Source organism: Leguminivora glycinivorella, chromosome 12 (assembly GCF_023078275.1).
Source record: "Leguminivora glycinivorella isolate SPB_JAAS2020 chromosome 12, LegGlyc_1.1, whole genome shotgun sequence".
In the NCBI taxonomy this organism is placed as follows: Eukaryota; Metazoa; Arthropoda; class Insecta; order Lepidoptera; family Tortricidae; genus Leguminivora; species Leguminivora glycinivorella.
In genome coordinates, this window is record NC_062982.1 from 19,436,584 (window position 1) to 19,452,185 (window position 15,602).

The window sequence follows — 15,602 nt, forward strand, 5'->3', positions numbered from 1 at the left end:
TAAGTCTATATGCATTCCATACATACTTAGTACAATTTTCTTTTCATTAACAGAAGAAGATACAAGTTTTTTTCAAAGTAGTGACGATATTATGTATTGTTTTGCCAGTTTGTTTCGCAAAGGTTTAAATAAATATCTAAATAAACTGGAAAAAATTACAATGAAATCAAAAACCACTAAGTACAACAACTCTCACTACAATTTAGTACTCAAACTATACAGATAAAATAAACCGCAATAAAACACAAACAATAGTCCACAAGGCGGATCTACTGAAATAAATCACGCATGCGTAGGTGGGCGCAACCACCAATTACCAATTAGTCTCGCCGAGAACGTTCCGAATTCAAAATTCAAATTCATTCGGACGCCGCCCGCTGCCACGGACGTGCGTCTAAAATGGTAACGTGAAATTGTGGGCGGAAATATGGTGGTTATATTTAAAACTCTTAGGGCCACTTTCACCAACGAAAATAAAGGGTTAACCCATGAACCCATGAACCTATAATTCTATGGAAATAAGAAAATATGCCTACATGCGTTGTCAAATTGTATAAAAATGACAACAATCGAAAAAAAAATACGGAGCAACTTTTCATGCGTAAATTAATACTTTATCACGTTATTATGTGTAAAATCACAATATTAATTAATGTTCATAATCGTAAACCAACAAACTGCAAAACAAAAGTGTGACCAGTATTTTTTTTTAATAGTACCTATTTGCACACGGCGCACTGAGTCATTATTATTTGTTAAAAACAAGATAATTCTAAATTTCAAGTAAAATAATTAATTTTTGATAAATTAAGTGAAGAATTGATTTTCTTTTGACCTGAATTATAATTATTTTGATTTTAAATCGTGTTTGCACATCGCAAACCGTCTGCCATTGCTGGCTTGAAAGGTCGCCACCAAGCCATAAAATAAAATTAAAAAAAAAACGTCCGCCATTGTTGGGTCACAGCCGGTCTTCAGTGAGACTCACTCTGTTCTATTACTAGTCTGTGGGTTAACCCACCGTTTTATATGGAATTTGACAGATGACAGCCCGCTAACCCTGAGTCACAGTATAATAAAGAGTACTATCGTACAGTATGGCCACTCCCGCTCCCCGCTGAAAGTGCCGCCCACCCCCTCTCGGTTACCTCACAGTTACCGCCTGTCAAAAACGCGAACAGTCGACCTGTCATATTTCACTCTTACAAGCATAGTACGCGTTCACCTACACGAGCTTAGACTGTGTGCTAAGAACGCGCCTCTTTCATATATTTGATCGCCAGTGTCCGAGGTGTGCCCGAGTTAAGTGATTGGTGCAAATGGGCCTTAACCCTTTAGGGCCACTTGCACCTACAAAAATGGAGGGTTACCCCACCATTTTACATGGAATTTGACAGATGACAGCCCGCTAACCCTGAGTTATGTGGTTGGTGCAAGTGGGCCTTATTACAATATTTTTGAAGTTCTTGTTTGACTTTCAAAGAATGCTCCTATGTCTGGGTCAAATCTTGTGAGCTAAATTATATCATCGACTTATTGAGCTGAAACTTGACATTTCTACGCTACTACGCATTTCGAACTTAAACTAACCGACAATACTATAGTATGTAAGGTGCATTAGGGTAATTCCGAAAGTCGTCTAATTTCTAAAACTCACCATTATTTCCATCATATCAAGATTCCCCTTTCGGAATTACCCGAGCATTTCTGTCATTCGGAATTACCCTAATGCACCTTACCATGTAATTCTGTTCTGATCTAAAAATTAGAAATAAAACAAAATGATTATCGAACATCATTTTTATTAAATTCATAAAATTTCCAAAATAATCTCTCGGAAATAGCATTACGTTACTTATTAAAACTATACATGATTACATTGATACTGTAAGAAATGACACATTTTAAGACCTATTATGTTTTTTTTTTTTTTTTTAACTTCTGATTAGCAGAAACGTCTACAAAAAAAAATCGTCTGTAAATCTATTATGTTTTATTTATATGTTCTTTTATTAATTTTACACTTAAAACTGAATGAGACTCGTTCCCTCTTTCATTAGGGCCACATAATGGTGTTCGTAATCAATTTCAAATATTCGCATTAAAAATAATATACCTAGTCTTAGCAAAATAATACAAAAACAAAACATATTAAGGTACAGCAGGGCAATTTCGACTGGGGGACAAATGCATCTAATTCATTTTTTCCATGTTTTACAATGTTTGTATTATTAATTAGAGTGTCCACTGGTTATAATTATATGGCACGCGTGTTACTCATACTCATACTCATAATTTATTGATAATATATAATTACAGGTCACCCTCTCTCTCTACTATACAAATAATTGTTATTACAATTGGGATTATATATAATTAATATTTCCTAGTCAGGAATTCATCGAGCATTAGAACGACTGCTCAACAAGCCAAGTTTTGAGTTTGTTTTTAAAAATTGTCATAGTAGGTGCATCTGTTATTACCGATGGTAAGTTGTTATACACAGCGGGACCCATAACGTGTATAGTTTTAGACTTTTAGCCGTCTTTGCTAAGTTACATATGGAACTTAACTTTATAGTGTAATAATGGAAAAAATGGATCAGTTACAATAGCCCCCCAGTCGGGATTTGCCCCGCTGTACCTTACATTCTTCATACTAAACATTTTATGCATTAAAATTAGGCTACTTAACAATTTAGCACCATACTAATGAGTATTCTAAATAAATTAAAAAGAACGCCTAAAATATTTAAAAACTTTTCACTATTAAATGCAAAGTAATTGTAATCTCTAATTTAGCCATTTAATTTACTAACGTATTTATTTATAAATAATATTGTCATATTCAAAATAACTCTTTATTACACCTTTATTTACAGAACTATATAAAATTTATGGAATAATTATAACTTACCAAAGACATAAATATAATTATAATTCCGTATAGACAGATAAAGTCTAAGAAAAAAAACGTATCTCAGTACCACACAGAAAATGGCCTAGATGGCATTACACCTCTGGGGTACGCTCCTAGATGGCGCAAATATTAATATTTGTCATTTTAACACATATCAAGCTAAGAATACGGGCCAAATTATCAAAACTGAGGTTCAAAAGTTTTAAGCTTGTGACAAGAGATGGCAGTATGTACTGTGATTACACATTTTATTTTGACGGTAACTCTCTATAATACTCGACCCTCTTTGTAAATTACTAAGGTATAATCGGGAGCAATCAAAATGGAATGAAAAAGGAACTTTCATACAAAGTAACCAGATCCATTGGTTAGAGGTGTATCCACGTAAAAGTAACGTGAGTCACTTCATTGAGTGTTCATTTGAACTACAGCTGCAAATGAAAGGATAAATCGGGAAAGTAACACTTATTTAGAGATAGATTGTCACTTTAACTTGCATCGTGAATAAATGGAACATGCAATAAAATCGTGACCCATGTTACTCTTGCCGCGGATTAACCCAGAGATGAATTGCTATATTTATTTTATTCGTCACGTTCCTATAACAACCAGTTTTCACCAACAAGGTTTTTGGTTAAAATAGCGCCTCGACACATTTGTCATTTGAATCGTTTTTGAATCGTCACGTTCCGTAAATTTGTCCGATTCTGCTTTCTCTCAGTGTAAATTTGTCCGTCAGCCATTCTTTATTCGTCACGATCATCGATGGTCTTTCTCAACTACGGTCAATTTCGTTGTTCATCTTTATCTTAATTCGTTTCGTTCTGTACTCGTCATAATCTTCTTTCGGCATGTTCGCTGTTAAATCTATGTTTTTCGTGTTTTTTCGTATTCTTAGGTCGGTACCAACTTAGAATATGACCAAATACGAAATGACGAAAAACGATTGAGTCGGAATAAGAAAAAGCCAACAACTCATTATGGTCAAAGACGATAATGATTGCAGACTAAGTTGACGAATGAAGAATGGCTGACGAAAGCAGAATCGGACAAATTTAGGAACGTGACGAAAAACGAACGAGTCGACCCAAGCCAAGTATACCTTTATTTTCAATGTGGCATCAATAACTAAATGATCCTTATTAAGGATATTTCTTTCAGAATTTCTGTAAGAATTTCAGATACAAAGATAGCATTGCACTTGACTTAAAGCATAATATGTAGGGACCTTTCTATCATAGAAAACCAGAATTATAATAATGTAATAACTAACGTGAGAGAAGTATTCACACATTACATTAATTAGTACCGATACATCACGATCTCATTTCTGCAGTATCTACTTTAGTATAGCCAAAATCTAACCATAAATTATTGAAAAAAACTACATACTTATAAAAAGTTACGGAGTCTTATGAGTGTAGTGTGATGTGATCGTCTATCCATACTAATATTATAAATGGGAAAGTGTGTATCTGTTTGTTTGTCCGTCTTTCACGGCAAAACGGAACGACGAATTGACGTGATTTTTTAACTGGAGATAGTTGAAGGGATGGAGAGTGACATAGGCTACTTTTTGTCTCTTTATAACCCCCCACTTCTCTAAAATGGAAGGTGGAAGTTTGTATGGAGCACTCCGCAATTTTCGAATTTAGCGCGATCGAAGCCGCGAGAAAAAGCTATTTTTTTTATTAAATCGACTGACTAGGCTTTCGAAACTGTAGGTAATCGTACCTATCTATTCATAGAACGAGCACTACTACAGTCATTTAAAATGATAATTAATGCCTGACCAGAAATATATGACTACTAGCTTTTACCCGCGGCTTCGCGCACGTTAGAAAGAGACAAAAAGTAGCCTATGTCACTCTCCGTCCCTTCAACTATCTCCACTTAAAAAATCACGACAATTCGTCGCTCCGTTTTGCCGTGAAAGACGGACAAACAAACAGACACACACACTTTCACATTTATATTATTAGTATGGATAAATTGTCAGGGGGCGCTGTTATTCTGCTATATCGAGGGTTTACTGGTGAAACCCGATTAATCGAGATAATTTGTTTAACAACATTCCACATAGTTGGAATTTCAAAAACCAGTTTGCTCAACCCAGTTGAGGTTATCAGCTCAGCTAGCGTCTTGGGAACCTTTGCACCTGGAATGACTCGTGGGGGGTTGTTTGACTGAATGATGTTGTGGATGTTTTCTGTTTTTTTTTTTGTTGTATATGGTAGTTTGCTCAACTTATCGGGTTTCACCATTAAACCCTCGATATGCGGTGACAGTTCAGTATCTATTATAGTGTGAAAATAGTTCTAATGAAATTCCGCAACATGGCGCGTAGTCATATATTTCTGGTCAGGGGGGTTACCATGACGTACTAAAGCCGAGACAGTTGAGAGAGAGGGACGGAGCTATGTAACTGCTATAGCAAGCTGTGTCGCTTTCTCTCAACCTAAACTGAACGTCTTTAGTACGTCATGGTAACCCCCCAGGCTTTAATAAATTATAAACTGAAATATACATAATTGAAAAAGCGATCAAGCCCACTGTTGGCGAAGCCGGAAATCGAACCCGGGTCTCCAGCTAACGCGGCTGACGTGATAAACCGCTACACCACCCCGACCGCCAACCCACCAGTGGGCTTGATCGCTTTTTCTTTAGTGTATGGTATCTATTTCAGTTTATAATTGATATATAGTAGTGTTACTACTTAAAAAAAAATAATAATAAAATAATTTGATTTGTTCCTTACATCGAGGCTTTAATAAGTTGTACTTATTGAAAACGCATTTAAAAATTTATTTTAAGTTATAAATAATAAATTGGCAATTGTGAAAAAGAGGTCTTGGACCATGTACTTAAAAATAGAGGGACAGTTTAAAAACGTTATCAAAATAAATTACTAAATAGGCTTACTTTTAGTAACTCTTAAAATATCTAATATCTATAGTTACAATACTTATTTAATAACAATTAATCTATTATATAGTTTTTTCAATATGTGTTTATAATTTTGTAAACTTTAAGATATGTATTAGAATTCTGAAATATATTATTGTAAAAATATATTTGTAAACTAATTTTGTGTTCCAAAAATTTTGATAATTATTTTCATCAAAGTGTCAAAATTCTAAAGTCATAAATTATAATTTAGTTTATGTGCGTATAGAAAATTCTAATCGAACTCAAAAAAACGTTTTACCTAGGTACACATACCTACATACCAGTCAAAATAAATCTTTGATACATTTTAGGACAAAACACTCTAAATTTTCTTGTCAAATAATAATATAAACATTCATATTTACATGACATTTATCTCTTTTCCTTTGTTGTAAAATATCACACACAACTTCAAAAACTTCGAAGTAGGTACTTTCCTTTAATAAATGAGGTTAAACCTTCATACACTATTAGCGGACCAACCTCTTTGCCACTCGTTGACTATGTACAAATGTAGTGCGGAAAGGTTTCCATCGTATTTTTCCGGAAACGTTCGTATTTGTCATGCTAGTTGAGTCAATGTCAGTACATCTTGTACTGAAATAGCATGAGACGTTCGTAAGTTTCCGTAACAATACGAAGGCAAATCTTTTCGCACTACATTGCTAATGATTAAAATAAGTAAACTAATTAAATCAACATTTATTCCAAGACATTATGGCACACTTAGAAGAAATGTTGACTTGGCTATCTTGTCAGTGACCTTGTATTTCACCACGGTGACATTTGTCACGCGACAGTGACTTTCAACCCCTGACTTCGGTGAAATTGTGGAATGAACTGCCCCGGTCTCTCAAACAGTCTCAGTCTGTGGCATCACTCAAGACTAATTTGAAGAAGCTTTGGCTTTCCAACCAAGCGTGATCTGGTTGTGTATTCCATCTGAACCTACTCCTATTTGAGAAGTACATATTTCTTGCGATATTCATATTTATGTATATATATATTTATATATCGTATTTTATTTGTGTATTCGTGTATGTAGTTTATTTCATAATATTATTTAGTGTTTATGTAGTTTATTTACTTGTGGACATTATTTTGGTTTATTTCTGACCTTTATTGTACTTCTGTAAGTTTGTCTATCTTGCCTACTTTAATGTTCCTCTCATCTAATCTAAGGTTAGCTGGAAGAGATCCCTTATAGGGATAAGTTCGCCTTTGTACCTCTGTTCCTGTAAACTGTATATGAATCTGTTGTACACAATAAAGTGATTACTACTACTACTACTACTTCACAGCTCAGCCTGTCCAAGAAGTAAATATTATCGCTGAGTAACATTGTTACTTACTGACCCAGAAATGGGCACCAAAATTATGAAAGTGCAATGGCACTTTGACCGTGGTGAAAACGGCTACAGGTTATTTTAGACCTTTACCAACGTATTTTAGAATATCCGATTTACATCCCTCCAATGGATGTGGGTGGTTTGACGTAATATGTGGTTAGTGTTCCTTTCCCCTTCACAAATGTGGGTCCTCGACATTCACACGTGTAGCCTGCGTTCATGAGAACCCTGAAACAAACGTCAGCGCCTTAGGAACATTGCCTAGCAAAGTTTCTTTTAGGATAAGTCCGCATAGGCAGGCGGCTTCCTAAGCGCCTAAACCCTAGCTGTTTGTACAGTAGTCTGTGTAACAGACTTGTTTGGTTACATCGATACTAAATGTCTAGCTAGGCTCCAAATGCGTAATATTATGGCCTATCGCAAAATTCTAGAACTTACCTCTGATACGCTATTTGGTATGTATGTGACTCGCCAGGCTCTAGACGCTAAGCAAGCGACCTGCCTGTTCGTACAATGCCTTAAGGGAAGATTCAACTTGTTTCAGGCGTTTGTAAAACAATTCTAAGTATTCTATATCAAATCTTACTACAAACCAAAACACCGTAATATTTTAGTTAACTCTTGGCAGAATTGTCGTGATTTTTCAAATTAAATCAAATCAATAGTTATTTGTTTTACAAGGGGGCAAAGTAGTTGTTTAACCGCACGTGCCTATATTGATACCCGAGCAAGCGAAAGGTTCCAATATTGAACCGCAAGCGTAGCGAGTGGTTCAAAAAGTGGAATCTTGAGTATTGCGAGGGTTTCAAGGCTCGAAGGTTAAACAAACTTTGCCACCGAGTGAAACCCAAAATTTTTCACCACACCAACACGAACAAAATACTGACTATAAAACATCAAACTAAATCAAATCCATCGATTTATTCAATATTTATGATCCAAAATCAACATTTATAGATAAATTCTATCAGCTAGCTTAAGGCATCAAGTTAAAATTTGTATGAAATTACGTTGCACTTTTGTGGATAAAATGCAATTTTGCTATCTGTTTTCGAATAGCAAAGTAAGCCTTTACCCGTTGGTGTGGTGAAAAAATCTTTATTGCTGTAATACTACACGTTACATTTTTAAGTAGGTAATACTAACCCTTTAAGGGCATAGCAATGACTTATAATTAATTTTGGCTACTCATAACAGCGATTTTTCATATTTTCCAATACGTTCCAATACGGAGTTGCGAGAGTAATTCGTCGACAACAGTATCACCAATTTAATGGGTGATTATAGGTACTATTGATAACTACTTGTTTTACTTTGTTAAGCGGCTGATACTTACTTAGCAGTGTCCTCTGTGACCTGTATCCGTCCCATGACACCCGTGGAGTCCATTCTTGAAGCCACATTGACGGTGTTGCCCCAAATGTCGTACTGAGGCTTCTGAGCGCCAACAACTCCGGCTATCACTGGCCCGTGGTTTAAACCTGGAAAACAATAGATAAAAATTATGTGGGCAATCAATACCCTTATGGAAAGGCCGGCAACGCACCTCCAACACCTCTGGTGTTTCGGGTGTCCATGGGCGGCGGTGATCGCTTACCATCAGGCGACCTGTCTGCTATTATCACATTAAAAAAAAAAGTATCGAAGACTAGATATGAAACACTCGGCACTATTTTTCATTTAATTGAATAATAGTGGGTACCTATAGGTTTCCATCACTTAAGTACGGTTACGAAAATGAAAATTAATAGGTACAGTCGACTACAAAGAGATGTATCCACTTTTTCACCTTACCGCCTTCACCTTAGTCTACTATACTGGGTCCTCGAAGTAGTATCCTCTCGCGATAAGTTTTGACGACCGGTTTGGCCTAGTCGGTAGTGACCCTGCCTGTTACGCCGCGGTCCCGGGTTCAAATCCCGGTAAGGGCATTTATTTGTGTGATGAGCACAGATATTTGTTCCTGAGTCATGGATGTTTTCTATGTATATAAGTATTTGTGTATTATATATATCGTTGTCTGAGTACCCATAACACAAGCCTACTTGAGCTTACCGTGGGACTCAGTCAATCTGTGTAAGAATGTCCTATAATATTTATTTTATTTTTATTTATTTATAAGTAAACTTAACAAGGTTTTGTTTCAACTCATTTCAATCGATATTAATTTTCGTTTACAAGATTCAAGCCATAATAAATCACGCAACTCTGAATTCGTGATTCCACCGCGCCGGTCAATTTTTAATAAGAAATCTTGTTTTTATACGATCTAGGTTCCAACAACTTTACAATGATTATTTGAATATGTTCCTACTAAAATTGGACTCACCTATCCTAAGTTTGAACCTCTGAAACGATTCTCGGTTAATCTGGTCCAGGATTGTCATCAGAGCAAACGCAAACTCCACTAGGATCGCCACTGTATGCTCTTCCTTTCCTTTCGCATCCTGAAAAAGGGACAAAAAGAGATTTTAGTCGTATTGTGCAGTTTTTGCTAGGCTAAAAGAATCTGCTTGCAGCTGGAATAACATACCACCACCACACTAGGGAGTAAATAAGGATTAGGCGGAAATAGCATAGCTAAAGTAATTGTTATTGCTAAAAGGGTTTGTAACTGTCATACTCAGAAAACTTGGGTAAAGTGGCTTAAAATGACAAATAGTTTTGTTTATGTAACGCCTATATTTTTATTTATTTATACGTCATTCTTATTATAGGCCCAAGCGTATAAATACTAAGATGCTTAGAAATCCTAATCTGCTAAGTTTAGATCGATTAGGGAAACTTGCACCAACGATTTGTGCAAGTTTATATGGGATTTAACATATGACAGCCCACTAACCCTGAGTTAAGTCACAGTATAATAAAGAGTACTATCGTACAGTATGGCCACTCCCGCTCCCCGCTGAAAGTCCCGCCCACCCCCTCTCGGTTACCTTACAGTTACCGCCTGTCAAAAACACGAACAGTCGACCTGTCATATTTCACTCATACAAGCATAGTATGCGTTCACCTACACGAGCTAAGACTGTGTGCTAGGATTGCGCCTCTTTCAATATATTTGATCGCCAGTGTCCGAGTAGTGGTTAAGTGTTTGGTGCTAGGCCTTAGAGATCTAGTGCAAAAAGGCTTTCCTTCATATTTTTCCGGAAATATTCATATTTGTCATGCTAGTTCAGACACTGTCAGTACGTTTTGTACTGACACTGATTGAAAGAAAACTTTTCGCACTACATTTGTAGATGTGTAATATTATAATTATGTCTTAATGGTTTTTCTTACCGTTTGATCCTCTTTTCCTGGCCTTAATCCTGAAGCAATCATGTAAGTGCTTCCAATGGTTTTGATCTTTTCTATTCCGCTGAACTTCGGCTTCAATAATAACTGTAAAAATATTAGTGAACTTCATTCAAACATAGGCCATTATAAAGTTTATAATATACTAAGTTATCAAAGTAGTATAATAGATATGGATGTTACCGTAAAAGCCCGAATTACCGAACTGGAACTAGGTTTTACCGGTTCGGAAGTTTTGGCAATGAAAAACTTGTGATAGGTTCTATGATAATGTATCTACTTATGTGGTTTTGCAAATTTCACCTTATCAAAGTCGCAGATAATCTCATTGAGTAACCGCAGGCACTCTAGCCCCTGCTTGTTGACGTCAGTCTCATCGTAGAACTCCTTGTAGTTGGGAATGGACGCAAACATGACCGCGATGCTTGAGTAGCGCTTCGTGGTAGAGGTCCTCCTGAAAATTATGAATATAAAATTAGAATGTATTAAAAGCATCTGACAGGCAATTGGTGCGCGATAAATGATAAAATCAGGCCGTTCTTCAAAAGTTCGATAGAACGGCCTCAGATGTTTTATCATTTATCGCGAGATATCACCTGCTAATTTTTTTAGAGCGTGTAGGAAAATGGTGTTGATGCGTATATAAGTAGTTGCACCTAATGTCACTACACGCAGCAAGCATGGAATTGATAAGACGCCAGCTCTCGGAAGACACTAGGGTGAGGTTAAGACATCCCTGACAGACTTTAGATTAAAGACTAGGCTTCCAGTTAACAAGCCCTTCCTTGCGGCTTGAGCCTGAAAAAACCTCTAAATCCTTCCAGAATTCGGTTTATGATGTGAACTCGTTTTGACAGTCTTGATTGTGGAGTAAAGCGACTACGAATATAGCATCAGTCCGGCTTTGGTAACGTATGGGAGCATGAAAAATCTGGGTTTCTACTAAAGTGGTAATAGGTGAAAGCTCAATATCTCACCTCCGAAGCCACAGACGTCAAGAAATGCTGCGCAACATGAGCAGGCAGAATATTCTCCAGCAGAATCTTATTGATTCCCCTCATCGTCTCCACCTCCTCCTGTTCAAACTTGAGTTTGTCCTTCCAGAGGAAGTCGGTTCTCGATGTGAACTCGATCTGGCGGTCCAGATGTGAAGGAGGGCGGCTACGAAGACTAGCACTAGGCCGGCTTTGGTTGCGTATGAGAGCATGGAAAATCTGGAAAAAGCGGTTAAGATTTGTTTAGCCATTTTTCTGATACGTATAAATGGAATTTAAACACATCCTCATTCCTATCTTCCATCGACGGAATATAACAATGACTTTATCAGACTGACTGATGACTTTATTAAGCAAATTATAGCCAAGATAAATACACCGAAAACAATTTGGTGACTGATTCAAAAATTACTTTGGTTTAGTCCCAGAATTATATCGGTTGTGAACTGGGTTTATATTTTATTAACGTATTCATCAAACTCAAGACATCAGCGGGTTGTGATGGAAGAGTTTTGAAGGCGCAAGCAACGCGATATGAGTGGTGTGTGCGCAGCACATCATCACTAACTTCAGGACAAATTCTAAACAAAGGAACACTTCCTGGGGCCAATGTTAGGGTGTTAGAAGGATTCAGATGGAGTAAAACTTACTCATCAGGCTCAGACACCAGCTGCTTGTGATAGAAGAGTTCTGAAAATACAAATAGAGCGATGTGTGCAGTTAGCACGTAGCCCATCACCACTAACTTCAGGAAGAAACCTACGCGAAGGAACACCGATATTGAGTTAGGTGTTACAGGGAGAGAGATGCACATCTGCAGTGACACTTACTCTCCTTCATCAGAGGATTGTGGTAGAACAGCCCTGAAGACGCGAACAGCACAATATACGTGGTCAGCACGCAGCACATGACGTCTAGCTTCAGGACGAAGCCTACTCGAAGGAACACCTGTATTGGGTGTTCGTGGGAGATGCAGTGACACTTACTCGTCAGGCTCAGACGTTAGCGGGTTGTTATAGAACAGCTCTGAAGATGCAAACAGCGCGATATGTGTAGTTAGTACGCAGCCCATCACCACTAACTTCAGGACGAATCCTACGCGAAGGAACACGGAGATTGAGGCCAAGGTGAGCACTGAGCTGTAGAGGTAGCTCTGGAATGAGATAGAATGTTCATCAGACTTATATGTATGGACCGGAATGTAGACCGTAATTACCTTTTTTGATTTTTGACAGTTTTCTAGAACTATCGGTTCCTATAATTCTTTTACGCCTCCAACAGATTGCGCAAACTCAATTAAACGTAAATATTTAGAATCGAAGGATTTTTTTCATACAAAATATCTCTCATTTACTCTGCCTTCATCTCATACCATTCTTATCTTCTGTTCTTAATTTCTTTTCCTGTTTCTTCCCTCAAAATGCATCCGTACCTCATAGGTACGTTTCTCATCTTATAAATTTTCGTCCTCTCTTTTTAATTCACATCGGTATAACATTTTTAACTTACCGGCGCTTCTTCCAGTTCAAAATGCCGTACTCTGTCGGCCTTCACTTCATTGGTATAGTTGGTGTCGTTCTGTAGTCTCTGCCACCTCAGTATCTCAGGCTGGTCGTCGGAGTCTGACGGCTGAAACTGTAAGCAAATAAATGACAATCAATCATTTTTTGGGAAGACCGTTATAGGTTGAATTGTGATTAGATCTGTTAATTTCTAGGCTAAAAGCTCTAAGTGTTTCTTATATGTATACTCTGTCAAACAAGTTTGTCAGTAAATAAGAACAAAAAAAACTATAGGTATCCTTTCCTCTAGTACCCTAAAGAAAAGGATGCATATAGTTTTCTTTGTTCTTATTTACTGACAGACTTGTTTGACAGAATTTAGGTACTTACTAAGTTTATGACAGCACAAGCGCCGATCAGAAAAACTGACACCAGGAACATCGTGATTCTGATGTATCTATTGTTTGTCACCACCTGAAACGTACAATAATTTTCTTTTATTTTAAAACTTACACAAAACAGCAGTGGGCAGTTTTATAGGATTGATTAGCCGGTGAAGGAGAAAGAGTAGTTCTTGAATAGTGATCTCGAACTGAAAGACCGATAAAAAAATGGTCTTCTTGAAGGTCAGAAAGTATCAATGGAAGAGAGTTGAGCATGGCTAGTTGTTGTGGAGATCCCTAGAAGATCAAGCCCAACAGTAGTATTAGGTTTATAAGGTGATGATACTGATGATAAATCACTCACCAGTAGGCCTAGCACATTTTTCTCATTTTCATTTAATTTCATGATTGCCGCGAGAGTAAGTCGCCGCGAGATAGATGACACGTCTTCTTCTAACTGTATCATGACATAAGAACGGGTAGTCTAGCTATCTCGCGGCGACATACTCTCGCGGCAATCATGTGCTAACCCTGCTGTCTCAGTTTAGTAACATAACAGTTGTCAGCATACAAATCGTCAGCAGCGGGGATGTCGGACAGCGCTCTTCTTAAAGACCAGCCGGCATATTATGCTTCCAATTTTATTATTTATCGACGTGGATAAGACATCTGTCACTCTCGCACTGACATACTTGCCAAAGCGTGACGGATTCTTTATCCGCATAGATAAGTGATAAAATTGGAAGCATGACACGCCTACAGAGACAACGTAAGTAAGAAGCTTAGCTTGCTGACATGGTCAGAGAGTTGACAGACTCAAGTGACAGGGGGCAAGATAAGATAGCGGCTCGAACCGAAAGAGAAGATAGATTGTTGAAGATAACTAGTAAAGATCCAATTGAAGAGATTTGAGAACAGCCAGTCCTAGTGGAAATCCAAACACAATGAGATTTAGCTGACATGATAGAAACGAAACACCCACCTGTCCCGGTTTAGTACAGGTGTCAGCATACAAGTCGTCAGCAGCGGGGATGTCGGACAGTGGCCGTCGCGGAAACGTGCCGTCGTGCCACGACAAATACACGAACACCATCAGCATGAAAAACGTCGGCCCGAACGATGCGTAGAGGACGATACCCCTGGAATGCACACAATTCTGTATAATATAAGTATGTATTTATCTATATAAGTATGTATATCGTCGCCTAGCACCCATAGTACAAGCTTTGCTTAGTTTGGGGCTAGGTAGATCTGTGTAAGGTGTCCCCCAATATTTATTTATTTATTTATTTAATTTTCTAGTTCACAGTTTTTTCCTGGTTTGTTTTTCAATATTTACCTACACATTAGTTACTCGTCAAAAATTTCATCTGGATTTTATATGGAGTCATTTGGAGACTCATATCCAATCAATCCAACAAACCAATATCTATTGCTTCAACCAAAAACTTCACTTTCGATACTTACAGTTCTGATCAAGATCTAGTTCAGAATATCTTTTATACACCTGTGTGCTCAAACAACATGCTTAAGAATATTTTCTTCAACACAAACTAGTGCAAATTGTAGCCGCAAGAAATTAAATAAGGCTAATTTATACACCGTGTTTTTATTTAATTAGGTCAACTTCGGCAAATAGTTAGGTACATTATAAGGAACATAATGGCATAGTTCGTTAACTTTCTTAAATTTGTATTTTTTTTATTTCTAAAAAAACCATACACCTGCGATAGATGTTAACTTCAATTGCTGTTGAGAAACGGGCTTTACAATTAACTCACACTAAGTGTCAAAACTATGACATGTCAATCGCATATCGAACACGCAAAACCCGTTTCTAAACAGCAATTGATGTAACATCTTTATTGCAGGCGTATGGGATTTTTCAGAAAAAAGTTAACTATGCTATGCTAACTACTACGCTATGCTATACTATGCTATGTTAACTATGCTATTCTGTTTCCTATAATTGACCAACTATATGCCGAAGTTAACGAAATTCAATAAAATCACGGTGCATAATTAAATATTGACAGTTTTGACATCATCAGTCATCAAATTTGACATCATTTTACATCAATCATTTTTTGATAAAGAAGGGTAACACAACAGATACAAAAATAAGGCACTGTCATCAACATCATTAAACAAACGGTTTGCAAGGCTATTATTTAAAAATATTTCCATCATCACCTCCATAATCCATCA

General features: G+C 37.1%; 1 protein-coding gene across 1 annotated transcript in view; it reads right to left on the minus strand.

Moving 5' to 3' along the window:
- Window positions 1-6,111: 6,111 nt before the first annotated feature.
- The window catches only part of LOC125232035 (adenylate cyclase type 2), a 348,143-nt gene continuing 338,652 nt past the window's right edge, over window positions 6,112-15,602 (minus strand). The window contains 13 exon segments of the mRNA XM_048137646.1: window positions 6,112-6,671; window positions 7,160-7,445; window positions 8,554-8,698; window positions 9,547-9,664; window positions 10,500-10,601; window positions 10,818-10,949; window positions 10,951-10,968; window positions 11,492-11,661; window positions 11,664-11,728; window positions 12,496-12,662; window positions 13,019-13,144; window positions 13,402-13,485; window positions 14,377-14,533. Coding sequence (XP_047993603.1) covers window positions 7,331-7,445; window positions 8,554-8,698; window positions 9,547-9,664; window positions 10,500-10,601; window positions 10,818-10,949; window positions 10,951-10,968; window positions 11,492-11,661; window positions 11,664-11,728; window positions 12,496-12,662; window positions 13,019-13,144; window positions 13,402-13,485; window positions 14,377-14,533 — 1,399 coding nt within the window. The 3' untranslated portion in view covers window positions 6,112-6,671; window positions 7,160-7,330.